The 20,274-nt window shown below is 48.1% G+C and overlaps 1 protein-coding gene across 4 annotated transcripts in view; it reads right to left on the bottom strand.

The window, feature by feature from the left end:
* Window positions 1-20,274, bottom strand: part of PLA2G6 (phospholipase A2 group VI) — a 58,849-nt gene that overhangs the window by 21,051 nt on the left and 17,524 nt on the right. For all 4 annotated transcript variants that reach the window (XM_037067857.1, XM_037067858.1, XM_037067859.1 and 1 more), the window contains exons 3-5: window positions 4,980-5,195; window positions 3,785-3,968; window positions 214-401 (exon numbers count right to left, since the gene is read on the bottom strand). In XM_037067857.1, the coding sequence (XP_036923752.1) occupies window positions 214-401; window positions 3,785-3,968; window positions 4,980-5,195 (588 nt within the window). The remainder of the gene's footprint in view (window positions 1-213; window positions 402-3,784; window positions 3,969-4,979; window positions 5,196-20,274) is intronic.

The raw sequence follows: 20,274 nt of genomic DNA on the forward strand, positions 1-20,274 counted from the left end.
CGGTGAGAAGCAAAGGTGCACTGCAGAGCGCACAGTGGAGCTCATGGACAGAGTCACATCCCCACACATTTCTTTGTGCCAGGTCAGCCTTTGGCGCCAGAATCTGACGCACAACCAATGAGCCTGCAGAGGCCACGCTGCTCAGGACAGGCGAGGGAGAGCTGAGGCCCAGCACCCATACAGGGCGGGGATGAGTGGGGAGCGAGGGCTTACCCCTTCTGGGAGAACTTCATGGCCGTGTGGATGGGGTAGCCACGGGGCCCCATGATGTTGCAGCGAGCGTTGTACAGCAGCAGCACGTGGACCATCTCCTGCTTCCCCATCTGGCAGGCCAGGTGCAGCGGGGTCAGCCCTTGGTTGTTCACCTGGTTCAGGCCAGACGGCGCATTCTTCCCTAGGAGCTGCCAACACAACAGCAGGTGGGCTGGGGCCCACCACGGAGGGGTCCCAGCACGTCCCTCCCCTGGCACCTCCAGTGGCAGTGTCGCTCGGGGCACTGAGGGGAGGGCGGCTGGACTCCATGGGAACAAGAGAAGCAACAAAGAAGGGAGGCCTGGGAGGCAAAAAAGAGCTGACGGAGCCAGTGTTAGCTGGGTGTGGGTCTGGCAAGACTGCAGGACAATTTCTGAAGAAAGACACTGAAAATCAGGTAGCATCTAGAGATGGGCACTGAAGGTCTGGGAGGGAGGGGTAGTGTTCCTTGCTTTTCACTGTATATTCTTCAGTCCTGCTTGAGTGTTTTTTGGTACGTACAGATATTATTTATTCAATTTAAAACATACCAACCAGCATTAAAAAGCAAGTCGGGAGGCTTGCATTTCCTTACAGCTGAGTGCTGTCTCCCTGGGGTTACTTAGACCCCCACACCTGCAGGAGCAGCTGGGCGTGTCAGCAGCCTGAGCGCTCACTGCTTTGGGGCCCTCCCTGGGCAAACTTCTCACCGTCTCTGAGCCTGTTTCCTTAGCAAGGGAGGCGGGCTGATGACGCCCACCCCCGAGGACTTTCTGAGAATGAACTAGGACACACACGACACTCGGGACAGGCCATGCTGGAGATAAGCGTGCCATAAGGGACAGGCACAGCTGTCCATGACTGCTGTGAGTGCGCCTGGCCTCAGCCCGAGGCAGAATATGTGTGGCCCGTGCGGGGCACTCAGTGGTGCTCAGCAAGGGTGGAGCTCGGCAGCGGCGGGGACCCCCCACCCCAGAGGGCACTCCTCATTAGGTATGAGACCGTTTTCTGCAGTAACATAGTTCCATTCTGCTGCCAAGGCAGAAACAAGGATATAACCTTTGGAAGAATCTTCTAATTCCAGACAATAAAATACTGTTCCATGCTCTGTCTTTCCCATCTCATAAAGCAGCCTTTTAAAAACACCACTGCATTTACGCACTCAAAAGTTTGACTTTTGGACAGTCGGGACTTCTGGCCAAGATGGAGGCAGAGGTAGACACGCTGTGCCTCCTCGCACAACCAAAATTAAGGACAACAAAAATTTAGAAACACAAAAACAATCAGAACTGACAGAAAATTGACTGCGTGGAAGTCCGACAACCATTCATCCAGACCGGTAAGAGGGGTGGAGTCGGCAGCTGGAGGAGAGGGGTCGCAGCAGGAAAAAGTGGTGCCTGGCAGATCCAGTCCCACTGGTGGTGGCTGGCAGACCACGGGCACTGGGTGGCAATGGGCAGACCCAGTGAGGTGTGCAAGGTGGCTGACCGCAGTCACACACTCACATGCAGATAAACCAAGCAAAAATGGATAGCGAGACAGACCACACAACATAGGGCCCCAGTGACAGGAAATAAAGCCTAAAACCACCAATTGAAAACACTTGTGGGGGTTGAGGTGCTGGGAGACTCCCAGCCTCACAGGAGAGTTCGCTGGAGAGACCCACAATGGTCCTAGAACATATATACAAGCCCAGCCACCCGGAAACCAGCACCAGAACTGCCCAATTTGCGTGTGGGAAGCAGCAGAAGGGACTGAAATCCGAGAGAGAGCTAAGCAAGCGCCATCATTCCCCCTCTGACCCCGCCCCCACACACAGTGTCACAACCCAGTGACTGGATTGCTCTGCCCTGGTGAACACCTAAGGTTCCACACCTCATATGTAAACAGGTGCGACCAGACCAAAAAAAAAGCCGAAAACCCAAAATGGCTCAAACAAAAGAACAGATCAAAGCCCCAAGCCCAAAACTTTTAAGTGCCCAAGAGAGAGCCAACCTATCAGATGCACAGTTCAAAGCACTGGTGATCAGGATGCTCACAGAATTGGTTGACTTTGGTAGCAAATTAGATGAAAAAATGAAAGCTACACTAATTGAAATGAAGGAAAATGCACAGGGAACCAATAGTGATGGGAAGAAAACTCAGACTCAAATCAAGGGAGTGGACCAGAAGGAAGAAAGAAACAACCAAACAGAAAAGAATGAAGAAATGAGAATTCAAAAAAATGAGGAGAGGCTTAGGAACCTTCAGGACATCTTTAAACGTTCCAACATCCGCATTATAGGGGTACCAGAAGGGGAAGAAGAACAGCCATGAGTGGAAAACTTATTTGAACACATAATAAAGGAGAACTTCCCCAGTCTGGCAAAGGAAATAGACTTCCAGGAAGTCCAGGAAGCTCAGAAGAAGGTGGACCCAAGAAGGAACACACCAAGGCACATCATAATTACATTAGCCAAGATTAAAATGAAGGAGAGAATCCTAGAAGCAGCAAGAGATAAGGGGACAGTCACTTACAAAGGAGTACCCATCAGACTGTCAGTTGATTTCTCAAAAGAGACCTTACAGGCAAGAAGGGGCTGGAAAGAAATATTCCAAGTCATGAAATCCAAAGACCTACAGCCAAGATTGCTTTATCCAGCAAAACTTTCATTTAGAATGGAAGGACAGATAAAGCACTTCTCAGATAAGGTGAAGTTAAAGGAGTTCATCACCACCAAGCCCTTATTATATGAAATGTTAAGGGGACTTATCTAAGAAAAAGAAGATAAAAAAACAGGAACAGTAAAAAGACAGCAAACTCAAAGTTAATAACAACCACACCTAAAACAAAAACAAAAGCAAACAACAGAACAGGAGCAGAACCACAGAAATGGAGATCACATGGAGGGTTAGCAACAGGGGAGTGGGGCGGGGGGGAAGGTGCAGAGAATAAGTAGCATAGACAGTAGGTAGAGAATAGACAGGGGGGAGGGCAAGAATATATGGGAAATGTAGAAGCTAAAGAACTTATAACACATGGACATGAACTAAAGCAGGGGAATGTGGATGGGGGAGGGGTGTGCAGGGTGGAGGGGAGTGAAGGGAGGGGAATGGGACAACTGTAATGGCATAATCAATAAAATACATTTTTAAAAAAGTTTGACTTTTATTTTGTTGCCCAGTGAGTCAAAGACTGGATGGGGTGTCTCTGGCACAAACGCCCAGAGGAGCCAGGTGGCGTTCTGTCTTGTTGGCATCCCCGTGAGGAGTTAAGCTCGACCCCACAAACCACGAACACCCCCACTGAGGGGTCCGACTCATGGCAGGTGCTCAGGAAGAGCTCAACTAGACTCACTGGCTGGACTGGGCCTTGCCCCGTTGAGAGCAAACATGCCTCCCTGACCAGCGTGGGGCAGGAGGAGCGGGGCAGTGGCAGCACCCTCCACAGAGGAGCTCAGGCCTTAAGGACCAAGGAGGGACAGGGAGAGGCCGAGAGTGTCATCTCATCCCAAAGACAGCAGTGGGCACAGAGAGGTGTTGCTGGTTCCCCTGCCTCCCCCCCTCCACTCACCTGCAGCACCTGGGAGCTGTCGCCCTGGACAGCGTAATGGAAGGCAGTCTCCCCGTTGTTGTCGGTGACGTCCACCTGGGCCCGGCAGTGCTGCACCAGCTCCACCAGGATCTCCGCGTCGCCCTTGCGGCAGGCCAGGTGCAGGGGCGTGCAGCCCTCCTCATTCTCCCTGCTGTCGGCACAGCTGTCGGGGCGGGGCCAGGAGGGTGAGTGGACATGGCACCAGGTGGGCAGAGCCCTGAGAAAACTGAGTGCAGGAGGGGGACGTGGGCTGGGAGTTCAAGGGCACTCGTGCCACACTCTCACCGGCTGGTTCACACTGAGGGCTGAGTGGCAATGTATCTGTGTCTCATGTGACTCAAATCTGTTTTTCTTTGTCCTGGGGGCACACCTGCAGGGGGATGTGCCCCAGGGCCACACCAGCCTGGGTGGGCAGTGTGTTGGCACAGAAAGGGTCACAGAAGGCCGAAATCGCTCTGACGCTGGGCAATTCACTTAACTTTTCTGGGCTTCAGTGACTTTATCTACTGAAAAATGAAAGCAATCCCGGCCACACCTGCCCTGGGAGCGGACAGACTGTTCGGACGAAACACCACGACATCTGAGAACAGGCCCCTGGGCTGAAAAGGGCAGCCGGGAGTCTGGAGCGCTGGGCCTGGGAGTTGAACAGAGCATCTGGGAGGAGCATCGAAGGAGGTGTGGCCGCCTCAGGACAGGGCTGTGACCGGCTGGGAGCTTCACCAGGGCGCCCACTGCTCCAGTGCTGGCTGAGTGGACATCTGAGAGCACGTGTCCCAGGTCCCAGAGGGGCACGCTGAGGGGCACCCAGAGCTTTGGAAGGGGACCCCAAGGATCTGAAGCCTCTTCAGCCGCTGAGGCTGAGCAACCCGGCACAAGTCACATGGCCTCTCACTGGGATGCAGTGCTTCGTAGGGGAGGATTCAAGTTCACGGTGTGTGTAAAACAGCTACCATGGGCCTAGTGCCTGGCAGGGACTCAGTCAGCACCCCCACTGACAGTCAACATCAGAGTCCCGAGGCAGTGCTGCCCCTGTAAGTCAAACATTCCGGGCAACCTTTGAGTTCACAGAGGGGCACTGAGGCAGGACCGGGAGATTCCCTAAGCCCCCACCCTGCCACACACACTGTCCCAAGGGTCCTGTCCCCCTGCCCTGCCAGGCAAGGTCCCTGCCCACCTGATGATGCGGCTGTGGTGGAAGCACTCTCGGATGCCCAACTCCACCGCCAAGTGGGCCACTGACCAGCTGGGGTGGCTGCGGATGAGGTCGGTCAGCTGCTGCAGGACCTCCACTTGCAGGACGCGGACGGAGCTCTCGTAGAAGGGCGGCAGCTGGGCCGAAAACTGCTGGAAGTACGCGAGGGCGTCGGCCTCGGCCTCCAGCTGGAAGAGTCTGAGGACCCAGGACCAGGGAGGGAGGCAGGAATGAGCCACGAGGGACCTCAGCCCGGCCTCTGCTGGTGTCAGCAGCTCCTGGTCCCGACAGGGAGGACACTGCCCCACGTCTGTTGGCCATCGCTCCCCCACCACACACACACACACCTCTAAATGGAGTTGGGACTTTCTTTTTATTTGAAAAGATTTCCTTTTTTTAAATTATATATCATCGTGTGGTGCTTTTAGATTTTATTTTGCTCCAAGCCATGCCATGTCCCCTTTCTACTCTGTCACAGCTGAGAGCCCCAGCCTCAAGTCCCCAGCCCATCGCACATGAAGGAAGGAAGGGTGTTGTTTAACGTAAATGTCCAGCAGTAGAGTATTATATAAATTGTGGTGCATCTGTGGTGGAATATTATGCAACCACAAAAGCGAGATATTAAAAAATCAAGCAGCCCTGACTGGCGTGGCTCAGTTGGTTGGGCAAACTGTCCCGCAAAGTGAAAGGTCCTCGGTTCGATTCCCGGTCAGGGCACATGCCTGGGATTGTGTGTTTGGTTTCCAGTCGGGGTGCATACGAGAGGCAACCGATCGACGTTTCTCTCTCACATCGACATTTCCTTCCCTCTTTCTCTCTCCCCGCCCCCTCTCTAAAAATAAATACATTTTAAAAAATTTTAAAGAAGAAATAAATTTAATTTAAAAACAGGATACAAATTTTGTATGACACATGATCTAAACTGTATTTTTAAAGAAGACTGAAAATGTGCATAGTAGCATAATAATTTAAATTTTCTTCTTTATCCATTTCTCTGGTTTCTAAATTTCCTACGAGGAGTTCATATTATTTCTGAAGTCAGGAAAAGAGGTTTTGTTCACTTGCAAGGCAGTGCCGGAGCCCAGGGCCCGCGGGGGAGGCTGCTATGCGAGGGTGGGGCCGCTCTGTCCCCCTCTGAGCCCTCCCAGAAACAGCAGCCCACCCGTGCCTGTCCCGCCTGCCCACCAGATGTGCTGTGAGGGTCAGACGGCAACATAAAAGCACTTTAAAAACTGAAAATATCACATGTCGGTGACAGCCACTTAAAGTCCTGCCCAGGGCTTTCGGCACACCGGCTTTCTCCCCAGACCTCCATCCGCAAACCCCGCAGCCAGCCAGTGGCCAGAGGTGCTGGCTGGACAGGGCCAGCTGGTGCTTCCCCAGAGGGAGCAATTGCGTAGCAAACGTCCACTGAGAGCCTGCCCTGAGCACGACCCTGTCTACACGGAGGGTGGGTGAATGAGCAAAGCAAGACGGCACGCCCTGCCCTCCGGGAGCCCATGTTCTCCTGGTGGAGGTCAGCAAAATGCATGAGGGAAAAATCAAAATGAGGAAGTCGGCGAAACACTATCCAGCAAGAAGTGGGACAGAGAAACAAAGTAGGAAAGAGGGCTGTTCCTCACTTTCCTCGGCTGGATTCGCTCCAGCTCACTGACCTCTCCCTGTCGAATGTTGCAGTGACGGCAGAGAGAGTGGAGGCTCTGGCACCGCTGAGGCATTGCGAGACCTTGAGGGGGGCACTTTTGATGGAGTGTGGGAACCAAAGCCCAGTTAGAATGGGTTTCTGAAAGAAGGGGATGTGAGAAACTGGAGACAGCAAATACAGGCCAGGCAGAGTTTTCTATAGAGGGACAAATAAGGGCAGCTAATGGGAACATGTGATCCGGCTTTCAAACACCGATGGGATGACCCAAAAGGAAATGGGGTTCCTCTGAGGACTTCCACTTCCCTTAATGTAAGACTAGGTAGTGTGATCCAGGTCACCAGCTGGAGACAACCAGAAGTACTGGACAAAATACACAAAGCATCTGTGTGCAGCGCTGGGTACCTGGCCAGATAGTGATGGATGGCCAGGCTGGAAGGGATTATGGGAATGCAGGAAGTGAGCCTGACATTTTAGGCTGCTGTTCCCCGAGAGGCTGGAGGGACACGAAGCAGCATGAACCACCTCGCAGGCTCCGGGGGCAGGGACTGGAGTCCAGGGGTCTGCAAGGAGAGAGCCCTGATGACCGCCCCTCCTGTGGGCAGGGGTCCTGAAAGTCTTCACGCTAGGAAGTACGGGTGGGCCACAGGTAAAGAGACCCTCACAAGGGCTGTAGCTCAGCCTCCAATAATCTCACTTCCAGAAACCAGACTGAGGCTATCCCAAGTGAGTCTGCTCCCTGGTACCCGGGAGAAGCAAATGAAACAGAAGCATCGATCTGGGCTTCAAACGATTTCTGCAAGCACAATCGCAAACCCGAAGTCCGGCACAGAATCGCAGCAGGCCAGGCCCACGAGGCGCTCGATGCGCCAGGACAAAGGAGAACCAACAGAAACAGGCCCATAAGGGAGCAACTGCAAATGTTAAAGTTATCTGACACAGACTTCAAAATAACTGCGGTGGTGGAATTCCGCCAAGATGGAGGCATAGGTGGAAACACTGTGCCTTCTCCCACAACCAAGTTTGAATACAACAAAGGTTTGGAGAACAAAGACACAGCCAAAGACCAGAAAATTGAATTATACGGAAGTCCGACAACGACGAACCGTTCAACGGGGATGGTAAGAGGGGTAGAGCCAGCAGTGGAGCAGGGTCGGGCAGGACAGATCCCCCGATCTAGGTGCGCAAGTGGCCCGGACCCAGTCAGGGTGTGGAGCGGACTGACCACGGTCGCACATTCCTGCACAGTGAGACAGACCACACAGGCCCCAGAGGGCGAACCCAGTGGTGGAGGGCTGACGGCGGTGGAACACTCGCGTGCAGTGGGACAAAACACCTGTGGCTGCGGTGCGGGAAGCGGCAGACGGGACGCCATCGTTCCTCTTTGACCCTGCCCCCACATACAACTTCACAACCCAGCGACTGAGTTGCCCTGCTCTGGTGAACACCTAGGGCTCCGATCCTGATACGGAACAGGCACGAACAGCCCAAAAGATGGTGCAAGAAGAACTCAAAGTCCCAGAGCCCATAACTCTCAGCGACCGAGAAATTGCCAGCCTCTCAGAAGCACAATTCAAGACACTGTTTATCAGGATGCTCACAGAACTGGTAGATTATAGTCACAAATTAGAGGAACATATGAAGGCTAAACTAATTGAAATGAAGGGAGATGTCCAGGAATCCAATAGCGATGGAAAGGAAACTGGGACTCAAATCAATGGAATGGACCAGAAGGAAGAACGAAACATCCAACCAGAAAGGAATGAAGAAATGAGAATTCAAAACAATGAGGAGAGGCTTAGGAACCTCCAGGACATCTTTAAACGTTCCAACATCCGGATTATAGGGGTACCAGAAGGGGGAAAGAAATAGCCACGAGTGGAAAACGTATTTGAACAAATAATAAAGGAGAACTTCCCCAGTCTGGCAAAGGAAATAGACTTCCAGGAAGTCCAGGAAGCTCAGAGAATCCCAAAGAAGGTGGACCCAAGAAGGAACACACCAAGGCACATCATAATTACATTAGCCAAGACTAAAATGAAGGAGAGAATCCTAGAAGCAGCAAGAGATAAGGGGACAGTCACTTACAAAGGAGTACCCATCAGACTGTCAGTTGATTTCTCAAAAGAGACCTTACAGGCAAGAAGGGGCTGGAAAGAAATATTCCAAGTCATGAAATCCAAAGACCTACAGCCAAGATTGCTTTATCCAGCAAAACTTTCATTTAGAATGGAAGGACAGATAAAGTGCTTCTCAGATAAGGTCAAGTTCAAGGAGTTCATCATCACCAAGCCCTTATTATATGAAATGCTAAAGGGACTTATCTAAGAAAAAGAAGATGAAAAATATTAACAGCGAAAGGACAGCAAACACACAGTTATTAATAACCACACCTAAAACAAAAGCAAGCCAAGAGGACAGCTAGATCAGGAGTGGAACCATAGAAATGAAGAACACATGGAGGGTTAGCAACAGGGGGGTGGGAGGAAGAGAAGGGGGGAAAAGGCACAGAAAATAGCATAGACGGTAGGTAGAAAATAGATAGGGGGGAGGGCAAGAATAGTGGGGGAAATATAGAATCTAAAGAACTTGAGACACGTGGTTATAAACTAAGGGGGGAGAATGGTGGGGCAGGGAGTGTGTGGGTGGAGGGGAATGAAGGGGGGGAATAGAACAACTGTAATGGTATAATCAATAAATATATTAAAAAACAACTGCGGTGCTATTCAAGAGGATAAAATAGGAGATTTGCAATTTTGACAAAGAACTTTAAATTATAAAAAAACAAGTGGAAATTACGGAATTAAAAAATACAATTGTCAAAATGAAGAAAATGGCTAGGTGTAACAGCAAATTAGGCAATGCTGAAGAGTGAACAGGAAATAGGTCAAAAAAGAGTAAACAGGATGAAGCACGAAGAGGCAAAGGCCGGGAAAACACAGGAAAGTAGGTAAAAGACATAGAACATGCAATGAAAAGGTCGAACATACACGTAAGTACAGACACAAAAACAACAGAAAATGGACTGGACAGAAGCTGTATGTGAAGAGTTAATAACTATGAACTTTCCAAAATTGATGAAAAACACTGATTTAAAATAACTTCTGAGCCCTCCTCCACCAAAAAGAAGAGAAAAAGAGGAGGAGGAGGAAGAGGGAGGAGGAGGGAAGAAATCCACACATAAGGACCTTGGAGAGGTTCTAAGACACGGCCCAGAACTCTGACACCCATCCCATCAGGTGGGGGAACGTATAGCCCCCTTTACTCTTTACTCTTTACTCTGGCTCTGTAGCTGCTTCCCAACAGAACGTGACAGAAGTGATGCTGTTCTAGCTTCTGGATCAAGACCTTAAGGGACCGGAAGCTTCCAACCTTTCTTCTCTTGGGACCCAGCCACCATGCCACAGGGAAGCTGAAGCCCCCGTGCAAATGGCTGTTGGTCCTCGACCTCTGGCCCTGGATAAACCCCCAGCCAACAGCCAGCACCAACTTGCCAGGTGTGAGTGAGTCACTCAAGCCACACCAGCTAACGCCGCATGGCACAGCACTGAGCCGTGCCCACTGAGCTCCACGCAAACCACAGACCTGTGGGCTGTGTAACTGATACGGTTCTCGGCCACCAAGCCCATCGGGGGTAGTTTGTTCCACAGCACTGACAGAGAGGGACACGCACTGGGGGACACACAGTAACAGCAGGAACTGACACATGCACCCTCCTGCAGCTGCTGGGAACAAAATCCAAAGAGAAAATATTAACAATAGCAGAGGGGAAAGGCCACCTTCAAAGGACAACCATGTACACTGACAGCTGGCTCATCGACAACAGAAGCCAGAGATGCTGGGCTCACGTCCTTAATGAGCTAAATCAATAAATAAGTAAATACCAATGGGAATTCTATTCCCAGGAAAAAAAGCGCCCCACGAGTATGAAGCTGGAATGAAAACATTGCACTGGTCAAAAAGAGAGAGACAGGGAGACTGGCTGTCACCAGCAGACCCGAACAAAAGGAAATACAGAAGTATTTCATCAAGCAGGAGGAACCTAGTCCCAGACGCATGATCAAAGATGAAGATGTAGGGAACACAAGAAGTACCATGAACACGGTGAATAAGTGTTCACAAATCTACACTGACCAATGGAAACCGACAGTGTAATGTCTTCTTGGGCTTCAAATAAAACTATTAATAAAAAACAGTACGTGGCACAGAAGCCTGCAGGGGCACAAATGCAGTTCGAGGGTTCTAAGGCCTGTTTATTGTTCTGGAAGATTCGAGAGTACCACTTATACTTGGGCAAGGCGAAGGCCGTGCATTTCAATCTCTAGAGTTCTGTCGAGAGCTGCAGAGGGTTTCAGATTGTGCCCTAGTTGCGAACGGACAAGCCAGCCGACACGGTCTCATGGATGCTGGCAGGAGACACGAGACTCCTGGACCAAAGACAAAGGGCGACTTATGACTCATGGCAACAGCAGCGGCCAGGGTGTCGGCCTTGGTGCCAATTCCCTGGGATCCAGTTCCCAGAGGGTGACATGAAGAGGGTCAGGTGACACCCGCTCATGTTGCATTAGAAGCGAGAAACCCTGAGTGCAGGGAACTTGAATCTTTTATAACCGTCAATAAGCAAATCTGTTTAAGTTCCGCTTTGGAGGGAGACACAGGGGAGCAAGCAGACCCACCGTCTGCTCTGGAGACCCCACCTCTGTCTTCCAAAGCTGTTCGCATGCAGCTCCCTGTACGGGGAGCCCGGGGCAAAGGCAGTGGGCGTCTGCCAGCAAGATGCACAGAGCACTATTCCCCCACAGGTACCACTAAAAGATGCCGATAGAGCGCACAATTTCCAAGCTAACACAGAGGGAAAAGGAAACAATAAGACAACACTCAGTTGTGAATTGCAAAAGCATTATGGTAAGTGGGGGAAAAAGTTAGACTCCTGAGACCACATTACGATTGAATGTGGTAACGGTAAAACCATAGTGACAGGAAGACCAGCATTTGCCAGGGACCGTGGTCGGTACACAGGACGCGTCACTGGGAAGGAGCAGGAAAGGCACTTGGAGAACAGAGATGTTCTGTGTCGCGACTGCAGTGATGGTCACACAAGTGCACATCATTGAATGGTGTCACTTCAAGTCGGTAATCTGTGGGTTTCTGTAAACTGCATCTCAGTAAGCTTCATTAAAGAAAACAAAAGTAAATGAAAAGACAATAAAGAAAGGAATAAATAAAATAAAATAGGAGGAACAACAAAACCAGTAAGATGCTAGATTTAAACTCAAACCTATCAGAATTCCATTAAGTGTAAATAGATCAAATGTTCTAAATAAGTACAACAGACAGTGTTGATAGAAAAAAACTACAAATCTTTCCAAGATTAAAAAGGAAAGGAAATGCATTATAGAAATACTAACCAAAAGAAAGCCTGTGAAGCTGTATGACTGTTAGACAAAGTAAGGTTCAAGGTAAAAAGCATTATTGGAAACCAAGAAAAGTTCATAATAGTAACTGTTTCAATTCACTAGGGAAATCTGACAATTATAAATTAACATGTACCTAATAATAAAACTCAAAAATACAGTTAAACTTGACAGAATTAAGAGAACTAGATAAATCCACAGTCACACTGAGATAGTTTACTGTCCTCTATGACTCACTTAAAACAACAGACAAAAAAGTCCTATTGGATGTGGAACAATTAGTAAACTTCACCTACAGACACTAAAAAAAAAAACCAAACCCACACACTATTCTGAGACTCCCGGGCCAAGATGGAGGTGTAGGTAGACACTGCCAGAAAACTGAACTGTATGGAAGTCCAACCAAGGAACTAAAGACACATTCATCCAGACCGGTGGGAGGGGCCGAGACGGGCACCTGGGGTGGAGAGGACTCGAGGCAAAGCTTTGGCTGGAGAACCAGGGAGGGCAAGGTGCCAGCTGGCGAGTGGGCGGTCCCACATTTGCATTTGGAGAAACTGGTAGCACCTGGGGAGCAGGACAGACCACACAACCCAGGGCCCCAGTGCGGGGAAATAAAACCTCAAAATCTCTGACTGAAAACACCTGTAGGGATTGAGGTGTCGGGAGAAACTCCCAGCCTCCCAGGAGAGTTCGTTGGAGAGACCCACGAGGTCCTAGAATGGACACAAGCCCACCCACCCAGGAACCAGCACCAGAAGGGCCCACTTGGCTTGTGGGTAGCAGAGAAAGTGACTGAAAGCCACCGAGAGCTGACCAAGCAGTGTTGTTCCCTCTCGGACCCGTCCCCACACACAGCGTCACAACTCAGTGACGTGTTGCCCTGACCTGGTACATGCCTAAGGCTCCACCCCTTACTACATAGCAGTCTTACAGAGACCAAAAAAAAAAAAAAAAAAGGCCCAAATGAAACAACAGAACAAAGCTCCAGGAAAAAATACAACTAAGCGATGAAGAAATAGCTAACCTATCAGATGCACAGTTCAAAATACTGGTGATCAGGATGCTCACAGGATTGGTTGAATTTGGTCTCAAATTAGATGAAAACGTGAAGGCAATGCTAAATGAAATAAAGGAAAATGTACAGGGAACCAACAGTGACATGAAGGAAACCGGGATTCAAGTCAACAGTTCGGACCAGAAGGAAGAAAGAAACATTCAACCAGAACAGATTGGAGAAACAAGAATTCAAAAATATGAGGAGAGGGTTAGTAACCTCTGGAACAACTTTAAACGTTCCAACATCTGAGTTACAGGGATGCCAGAAGGAGAGGAGGAAGAGCAAAATATCAAAAACTTATCTGAAAAAATAATGATGGAGAACTTTCCAATCTGGCAAAGAAAATAGACTTCTAGGAAGTCCAGGAAGCTCAGAGAGTCCCACAGAAGTTGGACCCAAGGAGGAACACAACACAGCACATCATAATTACATTAGCCAAGACTAAAGATCAGGAGAGAGAATCTTAAAAGCAGCAAAAGAAAAGGAGACAGTTACCTACAAAATAGTTCCCATAAAACTATCAGCTGATTTCTCAAAAGAAACCTTGCAGACAAGAAGGGGTTGGAAAGAAGTACTCAAAGTCAAGAAAGGCAAGGACCTACGTCCAAGATTGCTCTACACAGCAAAGCTTTCATTTAAAATGGAAGGGCAGATAAAGCGCTTCTCAGATAAAGTCAAATTAAAGGAGTTCACCATCACCAAGCCCTTATTATATGGAATGTTAAAGGGACTTATCTAAGAAAAAGAAGATAAAAATATGAACAGTAAAATGACAACAAATTCACAACTATCAACAACTACCTAAAACAAAACAAAAACAAAAACAAATTAAGGAAACAACAGTATAGGAACAGAATCACAGAAATGGAGATCACATGGAGGATCATCAGCAGGCACCGGGAGGGGAGAGAATGAGGGGAAAGGTACAGGGAATACGAAGCATAATTGGTAGGCACAAAATTGCCAGGGGGAGGTTAGAATAATACGGGAAATGGAGAAGCCAAAGAGCTTACATGCACAACCCACAGACATGAGTTAAGCGGTGGGAATGCAGGTGGGAGGGGGGAGCAGGGCAGAGGGGGATAAAAGGGGAAAAACTGGGACAACCGTAATAGTATAACCAATAAAATTGGTTCCCACCAAGTACAGAAAACACATTCTTTTCCCACCAAGTACAGAAAACACATTCTTTCAAGCACACTCATATAAAAATTATAAATATTGGACCCATGCTGGACCACAAAGCAAATCTGAACAAATTTCAAAGACCTGAAAATACATAGACTATGTTCTCCAACTGAAATGCAATGAAGAAACCAGTAACAAAAAGATAACTAAAAAGTTCCTGTATGTTTGAAAATTAAGCAAGATACATATAAACTACTACGATTCAAACAAGCCAAGGTGCAACTTCGGAAATATCCTGACTCAGTGAAAATGTGAGCATTACACATCAAACTTGCTGGACGAACCCCTCTACCCTGGCTGAGATGGAGGAGCTCGTACCAGACTAGTCTCCCGGCTGAAAGCAAATACAAAGGCAGAATTCAATTCAAACGACTTTCTGAAGGCACTGGAGAAAACCCAAGGCAGGCAGGTGCATAGGGCCAGGTCTTTGGAGGAAAGGGAAGCACACCTTTCGTAAGCCCACGTTCTCACGCAGGCACTGCGCACCTGGCCCTTTGCCAGGATGTGAAGGCCAAGAACAGAACTGGAGCCTAGTGCTGCTGGCATTCTTACAAGACTGGGCAGAGAGAGGCTGGTATTCAGAGTTTCCAGGATGGCCACTGGAACTTGAAAGGATCACAGTGCAGTGAGCCCCAAATTCTGCATGCAATTTTCTCTCATAAGCTAGGCAGAGCAAGATGTCAAGAAACCAAACAGGCCCTGGCTGATGTGGCTCAGTGGATTGAGTGCTGGCCTGCAAACCAAAAGGTTGCCGGTTCCATTCCTAGTCAGGGCACATGCCTGTGTTCAAGGCCAGGTCCCTGGTTGGGGCCCGTGCCAGAGGCAACCAATCTATGTATCTCTTGCACGTTGATGTTTCTCTCCCTCTCTTTCTCTCTCCCTTCCCCTCTCTCTAAAAATAAGTGGAATAGAAAGAAAAGGAAGGAAGGGAAGGGAAAGGGAAGGAGAAGGGAAGGGGAAGGGAAAGGAAGGGAAGGGAAAGGGGGGAGGGGGAAGGGGAGGGGGAAGGGGAAGGGGAGGGGGGAAGGGGAAGGGGAGGGGAAGGGGAAGGGAAGGGAAGGGAAGGGAAGGAAAAAGGAAAGGAACCGAATAGGAAACATCAGCAGGGAGAACACAGAGCGGGGCAGAGATCTGTCCGTCTTTTGGTAGTAGGGAAATAGAGATTGAAGGTCAGGGCCCATCAAGGTAGAAGGACCCTGGCAAAACTAAGGTCTTCACCTGAAACTTAAAAACTGCTTCCCTTAGTGGTAAAGGTTATGAGCTAGGAGTGAGGGGAAGCTCAAGACACCAACATCAACAAAACTTGAAATGCAGCTTTAACGAAATCTTTTGAAGGAAGATAATACCATCCATAGTCTCTATAACTTTTTTAGCTTTCCTTTTAAAAATTTATTTAGTTTTAGAGAGAAGGGAAGGGAGAGAAAAGAAAGGGAGAGAAATATCAGTGTGTGGCTGCTTCTCACGTGGCCCCCACTGGAGACCTGGCCCACAACCCAGGCATGTGCTCTGACTGGGAATTGAACTGGCAACCCTTTGGTTTGCAGCCTGCGCTCAATCCACTGAGCTACACCACCCAGGTGGTTGTTTTCTTTTTCATTTACAATTTATTGATTACTACAGTGGTCCCAATTTTCCCCCCTTTATCCCTATCCACCAAGCACTCCCCACCCCTGCAGGCAATCCTTGTATCATTGTTCATGTCCATGGGTCAAGGGTATAAGTTCCTTGGCTACTCCATTTCCTACACTGTACTTTACACCCCCATGGCTATTCTGTAACTACCTATTTGTACTTCTTAATCCCTCACCTCTTCACCCAGTCCTCCATACCCCCTCCCATATGACAACCATCAAAACATTCTCACTATCCATGATTCTATCTATTTTTCTCTTTGTTTAGTTTGTTTTTTAGATTCAATTGTTAATAGATATGTATTTTTGCCATCTTATTGTTCATCGTTTTGATCTTCTTTTTCTTAAATAAGTCCCTTTAACATTTCATATGATAATGATTTGGAGAGTATGAACTCCTTTAGTTTTCTCTTGTTTGTGATGCTCTTTATCTGCCCTTTCATTCTAAATGATAGACTTGCTTTTCATGACTTTGAACATTTCTTGCCAATCCCTTCTAACTTGCAAAGTTTCATTTGAGAAACCAGCTGACAGTCTTATGGGAACTCCCCTGTAGGTAACTAACTACTTTTTTCTTGCTGTTTTTAAGATTCTCTCCTTATCTTTAACATTTGGCATTTTAATTATTATGTGTCTTGGAGTGGGCCTCTTTGCATCCACCTTGTTTGGGACTCTCTGAGCCTCCTAGACTTGCATGTCTATTTCCTTCACCAAATTAGGAAATTTTTTTTCATTATTTTTTTTCAAATAGAGTTCTAATTTCTTGCTCTTTCTCTTCTCCTTCTGGTACCCCTATGATGTGAATGTTGTAATACGTGAAGTTGTCCCAGAGGCTGTTTATGCTATCCTCGGGGTTTGGGGGATTCTTTTTTATTCTTGTTGTTCTGATTGGTTGTTTTTTTGCTTCCCTATGTTCCAAATCATTGATATGATTCTCGACTTCATCCACTCTAATTTCCCTGTAAATTATTCTTTATTCCAAGTAGGGTGTCCTTCTTTTCTGACTGGATCTTATGCTGTTGAGGTCCTCACTAAGTTCCTCGAGCATCTTCATAACCAGTGTTTTGAATTCTGAGTCTAACAGATTCCTTATCTCCATTTCATTTGGTTCTTTTTCTGGAGTTTTGATCTGTTCTTTATTTTAGGCCATGTTTCTTTGTCTCCTTATTTTGGTAGCCTCCCTGTGTTTATTTCTATGTACTATGTAGAGATGCTATGCCTCCCTGTCTTGGTAGTGTGGCCTAATGTAGTAGCTGTCCTGTAGGATCCAGTGGCACAGCCTCCCATATCACCCAAGCTGGGTACTTGAGGTTTGCCCCTTGTGTGGGCTGAATACAACCTCCTCCTGTAGTTGAGCCTTAATTGCTGTTGGCAGGTCAATGGGAGGGATTTACCCAGGCTAGTTAGCTGCAAGGACTGGCTGTGACCACTGACAACCAACCTTGTTCTTCTATGGAGGATGAGCTGTGCAGGGGCAGAGTGGTGGTGCTCCAACGTGGTCTGTAGCTGCCCACTGGGTGTGCAGGCTTTGGGGTTTCCCAGGTGTTGCAGGCCCAGGTCAGTGCCCACCTGTGTTCTTCCCAGGGCCACTCTGTATAAGCTATAAAGCAATCTGAGGTGGCTTCTACTTGTGCTGGCCTTGGAGATTCCCAGGGGAAGCCAAGCTGTGAATCTAGGCTGGTTGTTGCCAGTGCCAGGCCTGGGGCCACTTAGTAAGAGGTACAGGGGGTTGGGGGCTTACTGAGGCCAGCTGTTGCTTATTTGAGAGGATTTAGGAAGTTGTGAGACATAAACCAAAACCAGCTGTTCATACAGAAAAGTCACGGTTAACAGTTTGAGTGGGCTGTAAGTTGGGTGGGATGCAGTTTCAGGGGATCTCAAGGGTGGGGCAAACGTTAACCAGGTTGATGGAGTCTCCGAAATGGCACCTGCCTGCTGGCTCTGTGGCTCTGTGGGGGCTAAGGCTCAGAAAAGGGACAATGGCCTCTGCCCATCTTTCTATCTGGGAGAAAGCTGACTCCCAGCTCCCGCCTTGATGTCGGATACTTCAATTCCTCCCAGTATGCCACTGGTGTCTTTCAAGCTGGTACCCAAGTGCTGGTGCTCAGAGGGAGTGAGTCTCAGTAAGTCTACCTGTAGGTTCTTTAAGGGGAACTGCTTGGGACTCCAGAATTTTTTCCATTGACTTATACTTGCAACCATAAGTTATGGAACTTATCTTCCTGGCACTGGAACCCTGGGCTGGGGAGGCCTGGTGTGGGGCTGGAACTCCTTGTTCCTGAGATATTCCTCCGAAATTTTTATCCACCACACGTGGATGTGAGACCAGCCCATTCTGTGTCTCTACCACTCCTACCATTCTGAATGGATGTGGTTTTAATTCCATAGTTGTCAGACTTCTATTCAACTCGATTTCTGATGGTTCTGAGTGATGGTTGTTCTATATTTTATTTTATTTAAGATTTTATTTATTTATCTTTAGAGAGGAAGGGAAGGAGAGAGAGAAATGTCAATGTATGGTTGCCTCTCATGAGTTCCCTGCTGGGAACTGGCCTGCAACCCAGGCATGTGCCCTGACTGGGAATCGCTCAATCTACTGAGCTACACCAGCCAGGGCTCTATATTTTAGTTGTAATTTTGATGTGGTTGTGTGAAGAGGCGAGCTGTGTTTTCCTATGTTGCCATCCTGACCAGAAGCCATGCACATATTCTCCAGTGTCCAATGGCATGCTGCAAACAATGAATATATTCAGTGAGTCTCCTATTGAAAGCCTTGAGATTTTCTGCCAGCTCCAGAGAGTTCATGGCACCAACAGCTCTGTGTGGTCCCGTCCATATCACAGCTCTGTGGCCCCTGCCCTCTATAATTTTATTTATTTATTGATCTATATTTTTATGATATATTTTATTGATTATGCCATTACACTTGTCCCATTTCCCCCCTTCCCCCCTGCACTCCCCATCCCACCCACATTCCCTACCTTTAGTTCATGTCCATGTGTCATAAGTTCTTTAGCTTCTACATTTCCCACACTACTCTTGCCCCCCCTGTCTATTTTCTCCCCATCATCTATGCTACTTATTCTCTGCACCTTCTCCCCCACTCTCCTCCTCCCACTCCCCTGTTGCTAACCCTCCAAGTGATCTCCATTTCTGTGGCTCGGCTCCTGTTTTAGCTGTATGCTTAGTTTGCTTTTGTTTTAGGTGTGGTTGTTAATAACTGTGAGTTTGCTGTCCTTTCACTGTTCATATTTTTATCTTCTTTTTCTTAGATAAGTCCCTTTAACATTTCATATAATAAGGGCTTGGTGATGATGAACTCCTTGAACCTGACCTTATCTGAGAAGTGCTTTATCTCCCCTTCCATTCCAAATGATAGCTTTGCTGGATAGAGCAATCTTGGATGGAGGTCCTTGCCTTTCATGACTTGGAATACTTCCTTCCAGCCCCTTCTTGCCTGTAAGGTCTCTTTTGAGAAATCTGCTGATGGTCTGATGGGAACTCCTTTGTAAGTGACTGTCCTCTTATCTCTTGCTGCTTCTAGGATTCTCTCCTTCATTTTAATTTTGGCTAATGTAATTATGATGTGCCTCGGTGTGTTCCTCCTTGGGTCCACCTTCTTTGGGACTCTGTGAGCTTCCTGGATTTCCTGGAAGTCTATTTCCTTTGCCAGACTGGGGAAGTTCTCCTTTATTATTTGTTCAAGTAAGTTTTCCACTTGTTGCTGTCCTCTTCCCCTTCTGGTACCCCTATAATTCGAACGTTGGAACATTTAAAGTTGTTCCAGAGGTTCTTAAATCTGTCCTCATTTTTCTGAATTCCTGTTCTTTCATTCTGTTTGGTTGTTTCTTTCTTCCTTCTGGTCCATTCCATTGATTTGAGTCCCGAGTTTTCTTCCCATCACTATTGGTTCCCTGTGCGTTTTCCTTCATTTCACTTAGTGTAACCTTCATTTTTTCATATAATTTGCAACCAAAATCAACCAGTTCTGTGAGCATCCTGATCACCAGTGTTTTGGACTGTGCATCTGATAGGTTGGCTATCTCTTGGTTGCTTAAAAATATTGGTTCTGGGACTTTGATTTGTTCGTCCGTTTGAGCCATAATTTTCTGGTCAGGTGGCATCTGTTGCACAGTGAGGGGCAGAGCCTTAAGTGTTCACCAGGGCAGAGCGACCCAGTCACTGGGTTGTGACACTGTATGTGGAGGTGGGGTCAGAGAGGGAACAATGGCGCTTGCTTAGCTCTCTCTCGGATTTCAGTCCCTTCTGCACTTCCCACAAGCCAATTTGGCCCTTCTGGTGCTGGTTCCCAGGTGGCTGGGCTTGTATATATGTTCTAGGA

This window comes from Sturnira hondurensis, unplaced genomic scaffold, assembly GCF_014824575.4.
Source record: "Sturnira hondurensis isolate 20B ecotype Veracruz unplaced genomic scaffold, ASM1482457v3 Scaffold0017436, whole genome shotgun sequence".
NCBI lineage: Eukaryota > Metazoa > Chordata > Mammalia > Chiroptera > Phyllostomidae > Sturnira > Sturnira hondurensis.